The sequence below is a fragment of the Dermacentor variabilis genome, chromosome 2, assembly GCF_050947875.1.
Source record: "Dermacentor variabilis isolate Ectoservices chromosome 2, ASM5094787v1, whole genome shotgun sequence".
Classification (NCBI taxonomy): Eukaryota; Metazoa; Arthropoda; class Arachnida; order Ixodida; family Ixodidae; genus Dermacentor; species Dermacentor variabilis.
In genome coordinates this window covers 57,924,746-57,940,089 of record NC_134569.1, presented here as the reverse complement: position 1 = coordinate 57,940,089, position 15,344 = coordinate 57,924,746, and the positions used below count along the sequence as shown (strand labels likewise).

General features: G+C 45.0%; 1 protein-coding gene across 6 annotated transcripts in view; it reads left to right on the top strand.

Annotated features, from left to right (window-relative positions):
• ssp3 (SCAPER domain-containing protein short spindle 3) overlaps positions 1–15,344 on the top strand; it is a 281,587-nt gene that overhangs the window by 22,887 nt on the left and 243,356 nt on the right. For all 6 annotated transcript variants that reach the window (XM_075680651.1, XM_075680649.1, XM_075680648.1 and 3 more), the window contains exons 5-6: positions 2,041–2,322; positions 5,404–5,796. In XM_075680651.1, coding sequence (XP_075536766.1) covers positions 2,041–2,322; positions 5,404–5,796 — 675 coding nt within the window. The remainder of the gene's footprint in view (positions 1–2,040; positions 2,323–5,403; positions 5,797–15,344) is intronic.

Genomic DNA, 15,344 nt, shown 5'->3' with positions numbered 1-15,344 from the left:
GCTATCAGCTTCAGTGGCGGAGTGGATGCAATAGTTGTGCAGTCTTCATTTCGTACCATCAATGTAAAGATATATAATCAACACAGCATGAAACCGTATCCTTGGTCGCTGACTACCAAATTCAACAAAATTATTTTTCCCTCATTGAAATTTGTTTCTTTATTTTTATTGTGCCATAATTCTGAAAGCTCTGCCCCTTTTCTATACAAGAAAAATCTGTCAGCAACTGTACTTATTTGCTTAAAAAGTCCAATTTCACTTTAGCAATATTTTGATAATACAAAGTAAAGTGCTCATTTCACCAACTTTGTTATATCTAAGTTTAGCTACAGTGTTCTGGAAACATTGTTTTAGTAAAAAATTGCTACATGATATGCCACTCTGCACCTTGAAAAAGATTTGACGGGGTGTTGAAAGTCCTTAAATATTGTTGAATTTTTGTCAACCCTGCTTTCTTATGACTGCCCCCAAGTATGTTACAAATGCACAAACTGCTGCCTGTTATTGCTACAATGTGTTCAAGACAAGAGTCAGTACGAACGTATACATGGTAACAATGGTTAAGCTTGTGCACCATTCCACATGTACTACTTACAGAGTAAAAAAACATAAAAATGTATTGTCTTGAGAGATGTAGCATTACATGTTTGCCTTACGTGCTTGAAAAGCTGCTAGGCTGCAGAAACGTTCAGCCAGAATAAGGTACTTACGCCTGAATGTCTAGTGAACAAGTGTAACAGCTTTTTTTAGTAATTACTTGTTTTAGAAGAGCAACCTTGCATTATACCTAGTATCCTGCTTTGAGCATAACGTGACATTTATTTCTAAATTTTACACTTTTAAATTTAGAATCTCAACCACCACATGACGACTTTAGAGGAAAGCCAGCGTCTCCATGTCCTTGCATTACTATTGTATTTATTACTACCATAATATAATTACACTTGTCATTTAATGGTATTGTGATTTATGCATTTTTTATCACAGTTTAAGCACAATGGGATTTAAGCATTTTTTTTACTTCATGTCATGTACATGCAAATGCAGTACATGACTTGAAAATTTGTGTTCCTCTCGCACTGTATTGCTTAGCTTAACCCTGTTTGCGTCGAGGACAATTGTCACACTTCCAGACGTTTTCTTCAGTACATGCTAGTGACGAGGCTCACTCGTCCGCAAGAATTTCATTTTGTCTACTGAGTGCTGCTGACAAGTGGCGATTGTGTTATTTATATTTGTGTGAATGGTGCACTACTAGGTGGCACCAGCTTCCCAGAAGACTGGTCTTTTTGCAGGCTCCGTTGATGGAAATGCAGCAGATGTTTGGCTTTCCAGGGTTTTAAAAACGATGGTGTAATTTAGGTGGCTGCAGTGATGATGGCCACCTTTTTCAAAACTGTAATAGCATTTTTGGGACGATTATTCACCTCAAGTAAACAATTACACCTGGAAAGCTCTAGTGAGTTGTGTTAAGAACTTCAATACAGTACTTGCGATTGTGAGGAAGGAGCATTGTAGCTTCTGGCGGCCTCCCTTGAGTGGATGAGGCTTGCCACCGGCGCCTTAGCGGTTTTCTTTCCTCGCAGCACCAAAAATGATGTGTCGCATGGAGGACAACACAAGCATCTATGACTTTTATTACAAAAAATGCTAACTTCATAAAGAATGTTTATGTCATCACGCCTATAAGCAACTCAAAAGCGTAAAAAAATTGACAGATATCGGCAACAAAAAACAGAAATGAACTGCTGATATTTCAATACCAAAGCTGTTTTCAATTAATCTTTAAACTGGAAATTTGTGTGATTTCTTGAAAAATAATTTGGCTCGGAGAGGGTTAAAGCTTAGTTACCAGGTTAGTTCAGATTGGTCAGCTTGTGGTGCGCCATTCAATTTGTTGCGTGGACAACCTCATTGCCATTATCACGCATTTTCCTTTCTCAAAATGCACATGTAGTAACACACCTTCTCTTTCACTTTCTAGTTTTTTTACTTGTTGATGATGATTTTTGTTATGTTTCTTTATTTCCGCTCACCTAGAAACAGTTGAGAGTGCTGACCCTGAACAGAACACATCTGATGACTCAAGTCTTAGATCCCAAGCCAAAGTGTCGGCATCATCTGATAGTTCTAAAAGCTCCACCAAGGAGCCTTCAAGGTCTTCTTCCGGTGTGATAGCAAACTCTGATGTGACCAGACCTTCAAGAATTTCACCAGCCACAACCCCCACTGGGCATGTGCCTCCAGGTGTCAGGCTGGCAGCTGCAAGAGCAACCAAGCTGACTCGTACAACTGTGGAAATGAAACCCAAAACTACAGCAGGTTCGCACTTTGTTGCTTCCGTAAGGAGGAAGTTTGGCATAAATCTACTTTACACCTTTACAGTGATACTGTATAAACTCGTGTTAGGGCCGCACTTTCTTTTTCCATAATTTTGATGAGGCGCAGCCCTTATATGGAGCCGAACCATTTAGTCAAAATTGTGCCGGCACAGCTGATGGCTGCTGCACATCCCAGATCTCTGGATGTACCATTGTATCAGAGGTCAACATGCAGCTCTCATCACATAGTAGCGACACGCAGAAGTATGTAGCACGTGAAAATTCGTCGATACATGCATGCGGCATCGGGGCTCTGAACACAATTGCGTCTCTGAAGGAAAATTTTTTTACCACTTTTTGGCTGCCAACTTGGGGGTATGGCCCTTAAACAAATCTATACAGTAGCTATTATGGCCTCTTCCCTGGCTTGAAATATTGTAGTGCATTAGTATCAGCAGTAGTAATAGTACTTGGGAGAAGAAACAGCACTTTAGCACAGGGCAAGAGATGACACTAACGTCCTGTGCTAAAGCACTTGTCTTGTTCTGTGCTAAAGTGTTATTTCTTCCTGTTTTTATCTTGTTTTCAGGTGTTCCTCCTCTAAATTGAAAAATGGATGCAGTCCAAATTTTTTCTCTAGAAGGTTTAGGACATTTATCTTTCTAAGACTGTGTGTGTCTTATGACAAGGGTTCAACCTTTATGTGGATATTAATGTCAGCAATGATAAAACATTTTCAGCCTGGTGTACGAGGGTTGATCCAGAAAAAAGGTTCCCATCAATTTTAGAAATAGACAACGTTGTTTATTTTCTTGGAAATTTACATTATTGGAAAGATGAAACTTTGCTCTATTTTTCTACATAATCGCCATCGTTTTCTACACATTTTTGTAAACGGTGCTCCAATTTCTGTATTCCAATGTCATAGAACTCTGCTGTCAACCAGTTGAAGAAGCGTTTCACCTCTTCTTTGACTTAATCGTCGCTCCGGAAGCATTGGCCACTCAAATGTTCCTTTAATTTGTGGAACAAGTGATAATCACTAGGGGCAAGGTCTGGACTGTATGTGTGGAGTGACAGTCCACCCAAAGTTTGTCAAAAGTTCCTGGATTTGACAGGAGACGTGAGGTCGGGCCTTGTCGTGTAGCAGTGTTACACCGGCTGCCAGTCGTCCTTGCCGGCGGTTCTGGATAGCTCGCCTGAGTTTTCTTAGTGTTGCACAATAACTGTCTGAGTTTATTGTTGTCCTGCGTTCCATGAAATCGATTGGCAGTATCCCCATACGATTCCAAAAACACTCGCCCTGACTTTGCCAGCAGGAGGAGTTTGTTTGAACTATTTTGCGACTGGTGACTCTGGGTGACACCACTGTTTGGATTTTTGTTTAGTTTCGGGAGTGAAATGAAACACCCACATTTCATCTTTCGTAACAACAGAGTCCAACAATTCTTCCTTATCTTCTTGACACTTCTGAAGAAATTGGCGAGCACAGTCAAGGCATTTCTCCTTGTGGTCAATAGCTGCGGTACCCATCAAGCACAACACTTGTGATACCTTAATTTTTCAGTCAAAGCTCTTTCCATTGTACCATGAGAACTCCCAGGAATCTGAGCAACAAGTTCACGGATGGTGATCCTCCTGTTTCGTAGCACTTCGTGTTGGACCATCTTGATAACTGCCTCCGAAACTGACGGTCTTCCACTCCGTTCATCGTGGAATTCCTTCCTACCGGCACTAAACTCCCTGCACCACTTGCAGAGTGTTGAACGGACATACTTGTCACCATACACCTCCGTCAACTGGCAATGAATAACCACGGGCGGAGTCCCTCTGGCATGCAAAAAGCGAATTGCGGAATGAACCTTGCACTTGGTGGGATCAACAATAGGAGCCTCCATATCGGACGGCTGCTGAGCCAAGAATGAGCGGCACAGTGAAGCGCAGCCAGGGGGAATCGAGAGGGGGGAACAGCTGCACGCAGCAGTGTTGCCGGATTTTGCCTTGCACCTTCCTGTGTGGCTGGAGCTCTTTGGGAACCTTATTTCTAGAGCAACCCTAGTACATCACCTTTAACATTTTGTTGTGAAATTGTGCCATAACTGTTAGCTACCTAGAGAATGGCAATGTCTGATTCTGATGAGGTCTTGATCAACCAAAGCATCTTGAAAATGTGGTATTGTGTGGTCCTATTTGGTAGAAGTTAGGCAAAGGTGGCTGTAGTAAATTTAATCCCCATATTCTCAGACAATCCCTGACTCTAAGCTCTTACTTCACTCCACCAAGTGGAGTGCAGCACCGTTTTTTGCTGAAGATGCTATGCTTCTCAAAAATTGCTCTGGAGTATCAATGAGGCGTAGCGTCGATTGATGGCACTGCTATACACTATCAAGGTGAAGTGTTCAGGGTAGGAACATTCCATAATACGGGAACAAGCTGCAGGGAAACCAATTGAGTTGTGCGGAAAACATCAAAGTGGTGTCGGATTTATAGAACGGAAAGTATTGAACGCTTGAGCGTAATTAATTTGCATAAAACTTTTTGTAAGAAATCCTGCTAGCTGTAGGGGGCACTGTAAATCTTTATTAAACCCTGCAAAGGGAACCCTGCACTTTGTGACCAATTGACTAACAAAGGTGCCAGGCTCCTCAAACATAGAGATATTTTTCATCTTATGGAAAGTTATATCCGCCAGGAAGCTCTATGCGTTTTCCTTGTACCACTTGGTTAGTTTCAGAAGGGTACCGATTTCCTCTTCCACGCTGAAGCTTCTATTCCAGCAGGTCAGTAGAATGTAGTAGTACAGTGCAATAAGCCTCCTCCACAATTTGGTTGTGAGCAGTGTTGCCATTTGGCAATGGTGCCGTAGCTCACTGCTGTTCCTTGGCTTGGCAATAATATTGTAACAATGTAGTGTTAATATTAAGCAAAAATGTTTGATGTACCCTATCCTTGTGTTTATTCTCAAAAACTCCGTTTTTAACATTGGAGGCAGTATTTTGAAGGACGTAGAGATTTTTCAATTGTGGTAACCGGAAACTCGGCAAACAAGTGAGCATGCAATTCTATTTTGTGTGTCATACAGAGCACAAGGCCATATCATACAGTTCTTCCCTGAAGAGTGGGCAGCAGTCGGCACATTCTGCAGCGACAAAGCCTCGTGCCACAGAAGCCAGTGCGACAGCAAACAAGTCAGGTGCTGGTGTTCATCCACAGAGGATGGGCATGCCAGGGCGTAGCTCGTCATCAGTGCTCTCTGCTGCACATGCACCAACTCCAACCTCTCACAAGCCTACTTCACTTTCTACCACCAATACACTGGTCAAGTCGGGGCAAGATGGAAAGAGTGGATCTACTCTGTCGCTGAGCAGCAGCTCCAGTGGGCGTAGCTGGGCAGACAAAGTGAAAGGACCAAGTGCATCTGAAGACCGCAGCCTAACAAAGAGCATATCCTTGGATCCAATTGCTGTGGAGCCTGGTAGGTGCTGTAGCTGCTGCAGAACTAGCAGAAACTTTAGAACATGCAATGGCTGCACTTCAGCGACAGATACACTCCCAACTGTGGGAAAAAAAATTGTAAAATCGAAAAAAGATGCTTTAGAATTTGTCAGCAAGCAAACCTCTAACACTGGGAGCTGAGATTAACTGTGAGGAAAGCAACAAAGTTTCCACACTCATTGAAAGCCATAGCTTTGGTCATAAAATAAGTGCGTTTTGTGCTTGCTGGTGCTGGTCCACCTTGGCTTACACAAATCCATATGCAGTAGGTTGATATTGCCAAGTTACCTTTTCAAAATAGATCTTGAAAATAATTTTATATGCTAAATATCTACACCATATAATTTTGCTCGAAATCTGTGTCTTGATTTGAAGCACTGTATAGGTGTCTACATATTGATAGAGTAAAGCGATGGCCGTTAACAGTTGATATATTGAAAAAGGGGAAAATTAGTAGTGTGTGTAATACTAAGACTAAGAGCATTGAAATTGACTTCAAATATTTCATTTTTGCAAAAAGTTACTAAGTAATTTTTGAGAGATATATATGTTTAATGTGATGTATTGCTTGTTATATTTTCTAAACACAAATGACAACCTTTGCCAAATATTGTTCACTAGGCACATAAGACAAATCTAAGGTAATAAAACTAAAATATTCAGCATTAAGCAGGACATCGAAAAAAAAAAAAAATACTGGTTCGGTTTGGGTTCAATACACACACATTTCATTCCATCTCAGTTCCAGTTCGGACAAATGAAAATTTATAATGGTTTGCATATCCATTTGCAACACTGAACAGGTTCACGAACCGGTTCAGCATAGTCAATTTTTTCTGCCCCATGGTATGCTGCATAGTACTATTGCTTGTTCGTGTGGCACATTGCCAAGTTTCATCAGGATTAAGCAGAAATTTACGAATTAATTACACAGATACAGGTGAATTTTCATGTACATATTAAAGACAGACGTAATCGGTGACAATCCCTGCATCAGCATAAAATATGCATATCTTGCACACTTGTTACTTTGACAGCAGCATAGCCAGATAATTTTAGCTCTGCTTCAAGTTTTTACTGCTGGACTGCTGGTGAGCGAACTGTGGCGTTTGATATCTATTGTGTCGAAGACAGTGTGAATTCACATTATATTGCATAAATTACAACTTCAATCTTCTAGTCAGTAGCAAGAAAAGAAGCCAGCAGTTCGCATTTCGCTCAGTTTACTGCTTTTTTAGAAACAGGTGAGGACATTGATGCTTCTGAATGATGAACAAGAATGGTTTGTGCTGAACCATATCTTGTGCATCTGCACGTGCGCATAGTCTTGCGCTGGCCAAGGGTGGGCAAAGTCAAAAGCATACATATTGTACCCCATGAATAATTTCTACAACTTGAAGGGTGTTGTACCGTACTTGGCAATGCACCAAACAAGGTTGAGCCATGGCACGTAACAAAAGCAGATTTTGTGGGCCATTTACAGCCGCATTTACCGCTGACTGAGAAGGTGATGGCATTCATTAGCCAATGCAGTGTTATTGTTACAATAAGTTGTGCAGCTGAACTCGATATCATTCCTCGAGGACATTGTCTTCTCCACTATCCTTGTTTATGTAGCTTTAATAAGAAGTTGAGCTAACGGCGGAATTGGGAGTGTCACCAAAAATTTTGATTCTGTGGATCCCATGAAACAACCATTAAGCAGCGGAACACAGCTGGCCGTGCAATGTTCAGAAATACCAGTCTCTCTACCGAGGTGGCCATGTTACCAACACATGCCCTATCTTCATTCTCGCACAGAGCACACCTCGCGAGTCATAACTGTAAAAGGGGAAAACGACATGCTACAAATGACTTGATGGTGGCACCCTTCAAATGTATATATTGCGCGGTGAAAATACCAGTCAGGGTTCTTCGAGTCGCAACAACAACATGGTGCAGTCATGCCTTGCTGGCGACCTCAGGGTAGTTCGATCATGCTCCAAACTACACCCCTGCAATAACAGTCTTCTAGTACGGTGCAACAAATGATACAGTAATTATTCGAAGGATCACGTTTTTGGAATTGAGATACATGCAAAATGTTGGCCTTGCTGCAATTTTGTGTATATTTGTGGGATTCTTTCGCGCTCAGAAAAACAGTTTTATGTAGCACGTATTGAGCAACAGAAAGCTGTATTGGGAGTTTTTCATGTTGCTCTACAACTTTCTCATTGATACTTTTAATCTAATTATAATATTTGAGAAGTTGATGAATTAATGTTGCCTAATTGTGTAATTAAGCAGAATGCAAAATATAGTCTATCTCCAAGCGATGGCAAACAATATTACCTTGGTTCTGTCCAGCTACACGGCATCTGCATATTTTTAAGTCTTGGTGTGTGATAGTGGGGCACCCTGCAATGTGACCAGCATGTTATATGCTGGGTCCGTTACCATAGAGACATCGAAGGTAATGTTCTAGCAGACTAACTGGCCGCATCAATTACGTTGCAAGCTATTACTCCTACCACTGCTATCCGTGCCACAAATCTGAAACCCTTTTGTGAAAGAAACTGTGAAGCCATTGGCAACGTTTGTTGGACGCTGAAATGAATAATAAGCTTCACTTGATTAAGCCACAGTTAGGTTTCTGGCTCTCCACAACAAAAACATGATGAGCTGAGGTCCCATTCTGTCGTCTCAAAATAGGACACACATATGGCACCCACAGTTTTTTGCCGACTTGTGATGAACCACCAACCTGTGCCAGATGTGGTGAGAGACTGACCATCCTCCATGACCTCCTAGACTTTCGGGAAGCTGAAACAGAGAGAAAAGCATTCTCTTATAGCACACCGCTATCATGTCTTCTCCATCCCGTTATGTTTCTTCGTGAAGAACCACTTTTTAACACCAAAGCAGTCCTAGGTTTCTTAAATGATGTTGTCCTACGTGTTATTAGCCCAATAAATTCATAGCCCATCATCTTTGCAGAGAATGCTGCTGTGACAGTACTTTTGTATAGCACATGCCTCTAGGTCCTTCTGTTTCAAGGGCTCTGTTTAGGCAGTAGTGCTTCTTGTCAATTTCTCCATCTGACATACTTTGTATATCGTATCATTCTTTCACTATGCATTTTCCATGTCCATAGTACATGTCGTTAGTCATTGCCATAATCTTATTACATGTAGATATTACTCACTTCACAGCAACTTTTTTTTGGCCCCTTTACAGCCACATAACATCTACTTCTCAGAATTCATCACTCCACTGCACACTCACTAACATTGGCATGCCGCTCTTTGGCCATACGTGGCCCTTGCGCTACTAAACAACAAACATTCATTCATTCAGATATATGTCAAGAGGACAATTCCTTTAATAAAGCAAGCCAAGCTTTTATGCCCATTTTTTCTGGGTCTGGCGTGTTTGCTTAGTTAGTCTCTCTCCGAGTAAAGAGCAGTTTACTAATGCACTATCTCCAGGATCGCTCCATCTTAGTCGGCGCGCCAACCTTGGAAACAATCTCATAGCAGTGTGCGGGCGATCTTGGACGCAGTATAGTCCACGGTCATGTGATGGGGGTCTCCACCTCTTGCCTGGCAGGCACGTAATTGCTGGATGCAGAATATGACTGGTTTATAGAATTTGGTTGCAGATGCCGCATGGGTTTCCGAAATGCTTTTCTAGAAAGTGGTGATTGACGTACCGGTTGGTTTCTGCATATCGGTTGTGGGATCTCTCACACCCGTGCTCTTGGGACAAAGGAACGACAACACAGTAGTGAAAACAATCACAAGGGCATTTATTGCACCTTTCATAGATCAATGCCTGCTAGCCGCGTTGCTATCCACAAAACATGCCGATGGGCGCGCGACAAATCTAGAAGTCCGACTCACCGCGACCGGAAAACGAGCGAATATGTTCGCCCCATGCTGGATCCCAACGCCTGGTCGTTCGCGCGTACTGTCACGCGAATGGTGGCGCATTCCAAGGCGGCCACGCGAGGCGGTCTCGCAGAAGCATGGGTCGGCGGCGCGCGGGATGTCCACGCCGTTCGCCGACCCGCCGGGGAAGAGACAGCCCGTCCTCCCCTGCGCCCCCAAGTAACCCTGCCGTGAGGCAGCGTTAGCAGCGCAACACTTGCGCCATCTCTCGCACTGCGCCCCAACCACATTGACCGCCGCGGGCATCACGCAGGCCACGCGGCGAAGCCGGATTACAGGAGACGTGCCATGCGGGAAAAACATATCAGGGGACGCGCGAGAGTCGCGCATCCCCACATCCCCCCAACCTTAAATCACTACATATTCCGGCGAGACATGTAACACGGTCTAACATCAAACTGTGCTTCGCGAACAAGGTAGAACATTAAACAGTGGCCGCGCCGAGGAAATGTCCACGCTGTCCATAGCATGCGAGCCGACATTGTCCTTGGCTGCACTGCTGGCGTCCGCCGGTCACAGCGGCAGCTTTGCAGACTCGACGGCACGATGCCAGGCCAGGACCCCGGAGACGACGACGCAGTAGTTGGTACGAACAAGCGTCGCTCGCGCCGACGCGCCCTGCTGGGAAGAACCGCCGTAGCTGTCGGTGACCGCCGGCTCTTTTGTCCGCCGCCGAGGGTTGTGAGCTGGATGCAGGAGGCCGCCAAAGTCGCTGCGCCGAACTGGCCACAGCATCACCATCGCCCGGGGTGACTCGATCGCAGTCCGGGGCAGCAGCGCAGACGATGTGCAGGTGGCAGCAAGCCAGGGGTGACTCCAATCACGCTGCGTACACTCAACACACTCGGCAAACACTAAAGTAGTGCAAGGGAGAGAAATTATGCATGCGCATCGCCCACGTGGTACGATGTTCAACTCGGCCAGCAAAAGATCGGGCAGCTACTCAGATGCTAAGTTCACGTGAACAAAGCTCGCTTTCTTGAGTCAAACGAGTAATTTCAATTCGTGCGAGGCTAAATAGAATGAGGGAAGCAATTTGCAACACCTCAACGCCACGGTCCACCAGGTTGTGTCCCTCCACGTGCGACAGGCAGCTTCGTAAAGCCTTAGGCCTAAAGCGTCGCTACCCTGACAACAACCGGCATCCAAAAACAACACCCAAAATGAGCGCAAGACAGGCAGCCGCGAGGAGACGTCAGCTCTGTGAGGTGGTCCTACTCCGCTCGGTGCACACAGTATCCGAGTTGATGGCGCCCACCGTCCTAGACGGTGTCGGAGCGCCCGGTGCCAGGCCGCAATACCAGTCAGCCCGTAGTGGCACCCGTGGCCCGCGGCCACCCGGCTCCCAGAGCCGCGACTTCATCCGAGTCAAAAGAGATAGAAGCTATTTACATAAGAAATTCGGACCACCGACGAGGCTTCCGTACTCACTCGCTTCAGGCTTGCCACTGCTCCGCGGGCGCTCAGCCTCGCTCTCCCAGGAAGCAGACCACGTGGCTCTTGTACTGACGAATGTCATTAAAAAAAACACTTGCGAAAAGTGCTTAGCATGTTGACATGTTCAAACACACTACAGCCACCATCACCTCGCTCAAGAAAGCACGCCGCCGACGCTAGCGATCAAAATTCACGCTAGGCCTACCCTTCGGTTCAAACAAAGGTCTCGAACGAAGGAAACTGTTAAAACTATCGTCCGATGCTCCAAGAGGTCCACGTTGGGCAGCCAGATGTGGGATCTCTCACACCCGTGCTCTTGGGACAAAGGGACAAAGGAACGACAACACAGTAGTGCAAACAATCACAAGGGCATTTATTGCACCTTTCATAGATCAATGCCTGCTAGCCGAGTTGCTATCCACAAAACATGCCGATGGGCGTGCGACAAATCTAGAAGTCCGACTCACCGCGACCGGTTTGCGAGCGAATATGTTCGCCCCATGCTGGATCCCAACGCCTTGGTCATTCGCGTGTACGGTCACGCGGACGGTGGCGCGTTCCAAGGTGGCCATGCGAGGCGGTCTCGCAGAAGCATGGGTCGGCGGCGCGGGACGTCCACGCTGTTTGCCGACCCGCCGGGAAGAGCCAGCCTGTCCTCCCCTGCGCCCCCAAGTAACCCTGCCGTGAGGCGGCGTTAGCAGCGCAACACTCGCGCCATCTCTCGCACTGCGCCCCAACCACATCGACCGCCGCGGGCATCACGCAGGCCACGCGGCGAAGCCGGATTACAGGAGATGCGCCATGCGGAAAAAACATATCAGGGGACGCGCGAGAGTCGCGCATCCCCACACTACTGGGCGCGGAAGGGAGAGAGTTAAGTCGCATCAGCCACAACTACCAATCAGAGCATGCTGTTGGCCTGAGTGAGTGTCAGTGATCTCAGCAAGTGCGCTTATTGCAGCACCCCGTGGTGGTCATGGTATCTACGCTATGCTGCAGATGCTGCTGCATGCAACTGTAATGGTTAAGATGCACGGCAGAGCTTAAGTGCATGCTCGCGCCCATGTGCTCCAGTCTGGCCGTGCTATTTGGTGCAGACCAGCCTTGTCCTACACTACCTTGACTGACGGATAGTAGGCACATCAAAATTGCGCATTTTATTTGCTCAAGTAAGCTCAATACGAAGCGAAGTCTGCCAAGCCGTCTAGCCACAGGCAGCCAGGATAGAGCATGTGCTGTCAAGGGTACATCTTGTCTGATCTTAGGTTTCATGTGGTTTGAGGCTAGTTGAGTGTGCGAAACTGGTCGAAATTAGCGAGATGGGACAGCTACGACGCCGATAAGAAGGGTGGCCAAAGCTTATTTCCTATGCAGGTGGCCGCAGCTGACCATGAGCAGGCGGTAGTCAGCAATAGTACGATAGTTGTACTTCCGGAACTGCGTAATTGCTAGCCAAACTAAAAATGCAGATTTTCACTTACTTCAGCTGGTTTGATCTTGAAACAGTTTAAACAATTTTGTACAAATGTACTGTGTCGTTAGGGTAGGTCTTTCTGATTATTAAGTGATGCATTTAAGTGCTCCGCGTAATGTGTGTAATTTATTATACTGTGCACAGCTACTGATTGCAGTGGCGCTGCTCTCCTGAGTTTTCAGCCGCCCCTTCAAAAGTGATGTAGGTAGCCCAATTGACATCAATTGGGGGAGCTATCTGATTAGCTACCCAGGTTGCATAAGCGATAATTTTTCCAATTTTGTAGTAAGGAAATGTTCATTATAGTTGGAATGTTGGTTAGTTTGTTCCGGTTAAAAAAAGATAACCGAAAGAGAATACACAACAATGTATCACTACACTTAAGCACTTCCGGCACCTAGCAAGTTTCGTCTGCTTGTGTTAGAACATCTGCGCAGTCAGTGTAGATCTTGAGCTTTCTTTTCACGAGTGCTATGGATTGCCCTTGTTACATAGTGGGCGGGAGCATAGTCATGAACATGTTGTCCTCCTAAATCTTTAAAATGTTATACACTTGGTTACAGCAGTATTAAGCCTGTCTTTGGCTGGTTAAGTTCTGCACCACCGGGTGGCTGCACCACTCACATTACGCTAAAGCCCTTTCATCTCAGGGGTAGTAGTATGGAGGGGCATTAGTTTACGCCTCCGTCCATCCATCAGAATGCCCTGCTTGCCTGCGGTTGCCAGAATACCAGGCATGCTCGGCGCTGTGACAAAATGCCCTTAGTGCACCTTGCTTGTTTAGCTTTCACTGGGCATTGACGGCCAGGTGGCTGCCGGAGAGGTTGGAGAGGCTTCGTACACTGGCTCCAAGACAACCGGAAGTAGATGACACAATGTCACATTATGACACAGTCACTGAAGGCGGACATTAGCCCCAATCGCTCTGCAAACAGGTTGAGAAAAAGCATGGCTGGGAGCAGGGTAACTTTAATCACCCGTAGCTCTATTAATCTAAGAGGCTTCACTTAAATTGTAGCGCAAATGTTTTGCTATAGCTGTGCCCTACGTGTCTCCAAAATTTGTCCAAACTGTTTCAGGGACCCTTTAAACTGCATCAATAAATATACACAGTAACAGCAGGACTAAGTGCACTGATCCAAACACACTTCTCGATTGATGTCAGCTACTGGCTGGTACCATTGCATTGTATTGGTATTAGAATCTGCTGTATGACAAAATATAGCAGCCGGGAAAGAACACACTGCTGCAAAATTTGGCTGACATGTCCACAGCAGCATATGCTATTCGCTGACTGTCTTTTTTTCACCAAGCTCGATGGATGGTTCCGGACTCATTTAAATGGAACTTGATGTTTGGATAATCAGATCTTTATTCGCTCAACAGTGGAAAAGTTTGGGCTGTTTGTTAAGTTGATGGTATAGCATGAGCTCAGATAAGGATGTGAAAACAAATGCATACACTGCTAACTTGATAGAACATTTTATTAAAACCAGAAGGGGGTTTGTGCAAATCATTATTTGTTTTGAAAACATATATACATTAAACAGGAAAGGGAAAGCAAAGAGCAGGTTGGCAACTGCCACCGGAAGGGGCACAACGTCTGCCTACTCCTCAGAAAGGAGGTGACAGAAACACTGAAATGGAAGATAGGAAGGAGGGGAAGAAAGAGGGAAGAAAGTGCAACGGGACAAATCTAAAAGAATAAAGTAGAACACGCAGCACAGGTCACACACAGGAGGGCCAGTCACTGAAGGTCCCGCTACTACAGAATGTTAAATAAAAGAACTAGTGTCTGAACTACAAATGTGAACCGAAGTCAGTTAATTTAAGAAAAGTAAGAAGAGCACGATGAGCCTGATCGCATCGAGACACACAACCGCTCGGCTACAAACATTCGTCAAGTGTCGAAAGAATGATAAACAAGCAAACTGAAAACTGTAACATGAATATACTATAATAAATAAAGTGACTTCCTGCAATAGCATTACAAACTACAAGCAATTGTTTCTTCTGATGCACTGAATTGCCATGTGCACTTATTGTGCTATGTTTTCTTTTTTCTATGCATTTGCTTTATTATACAGGGTGTTTCACGTAACTTGCGACAAGGATTTAAAAAAAGTGGCTAGCCGCAGCTGACTGGAGTGAACGGCATATGGCTTGTCATCGTGTGGCGGTCCTTAGAGTATTTTTTATATTCCGCTAATTAGTTAACTAAGATGAATTAGGCAAATTTTTTTATATTCACTCTAGGGTCAAGTGTGTTTTGTTGCGTTGTAGGGGGGGGTTCAGAAATGACTGATCCAATTTTTGTGGCAACGTACATGCTTCGTGGCAATTATTTTTGGCTTTTAAAGAAGGCCCACGAAATATGAAATAAAACCACATGACTGCGCTTGTGCGCTATCGTAATGCACCGCTCTCAACTGTGCGTCGAGCCTATCGCTTATCAGGGACGACAGCGTTTCCTTTCCGTGTGCCACCGCCAAAGATGCTGATGAACTGTGAAGCCGAAGTCTGGAGCTGCGGCTTCTCACTTTGCCACGGTCCGTGCACACGGTTCTTCCGCACAAACCACAATTGAGAGCACTGCAATACGATAGCGTACAAGTGTAGTCACATGGTTTTGCTTCATATTTTATGGGCTTTCTTTAAACGCTGAAAAGAATTGGCCACGCAGCATGT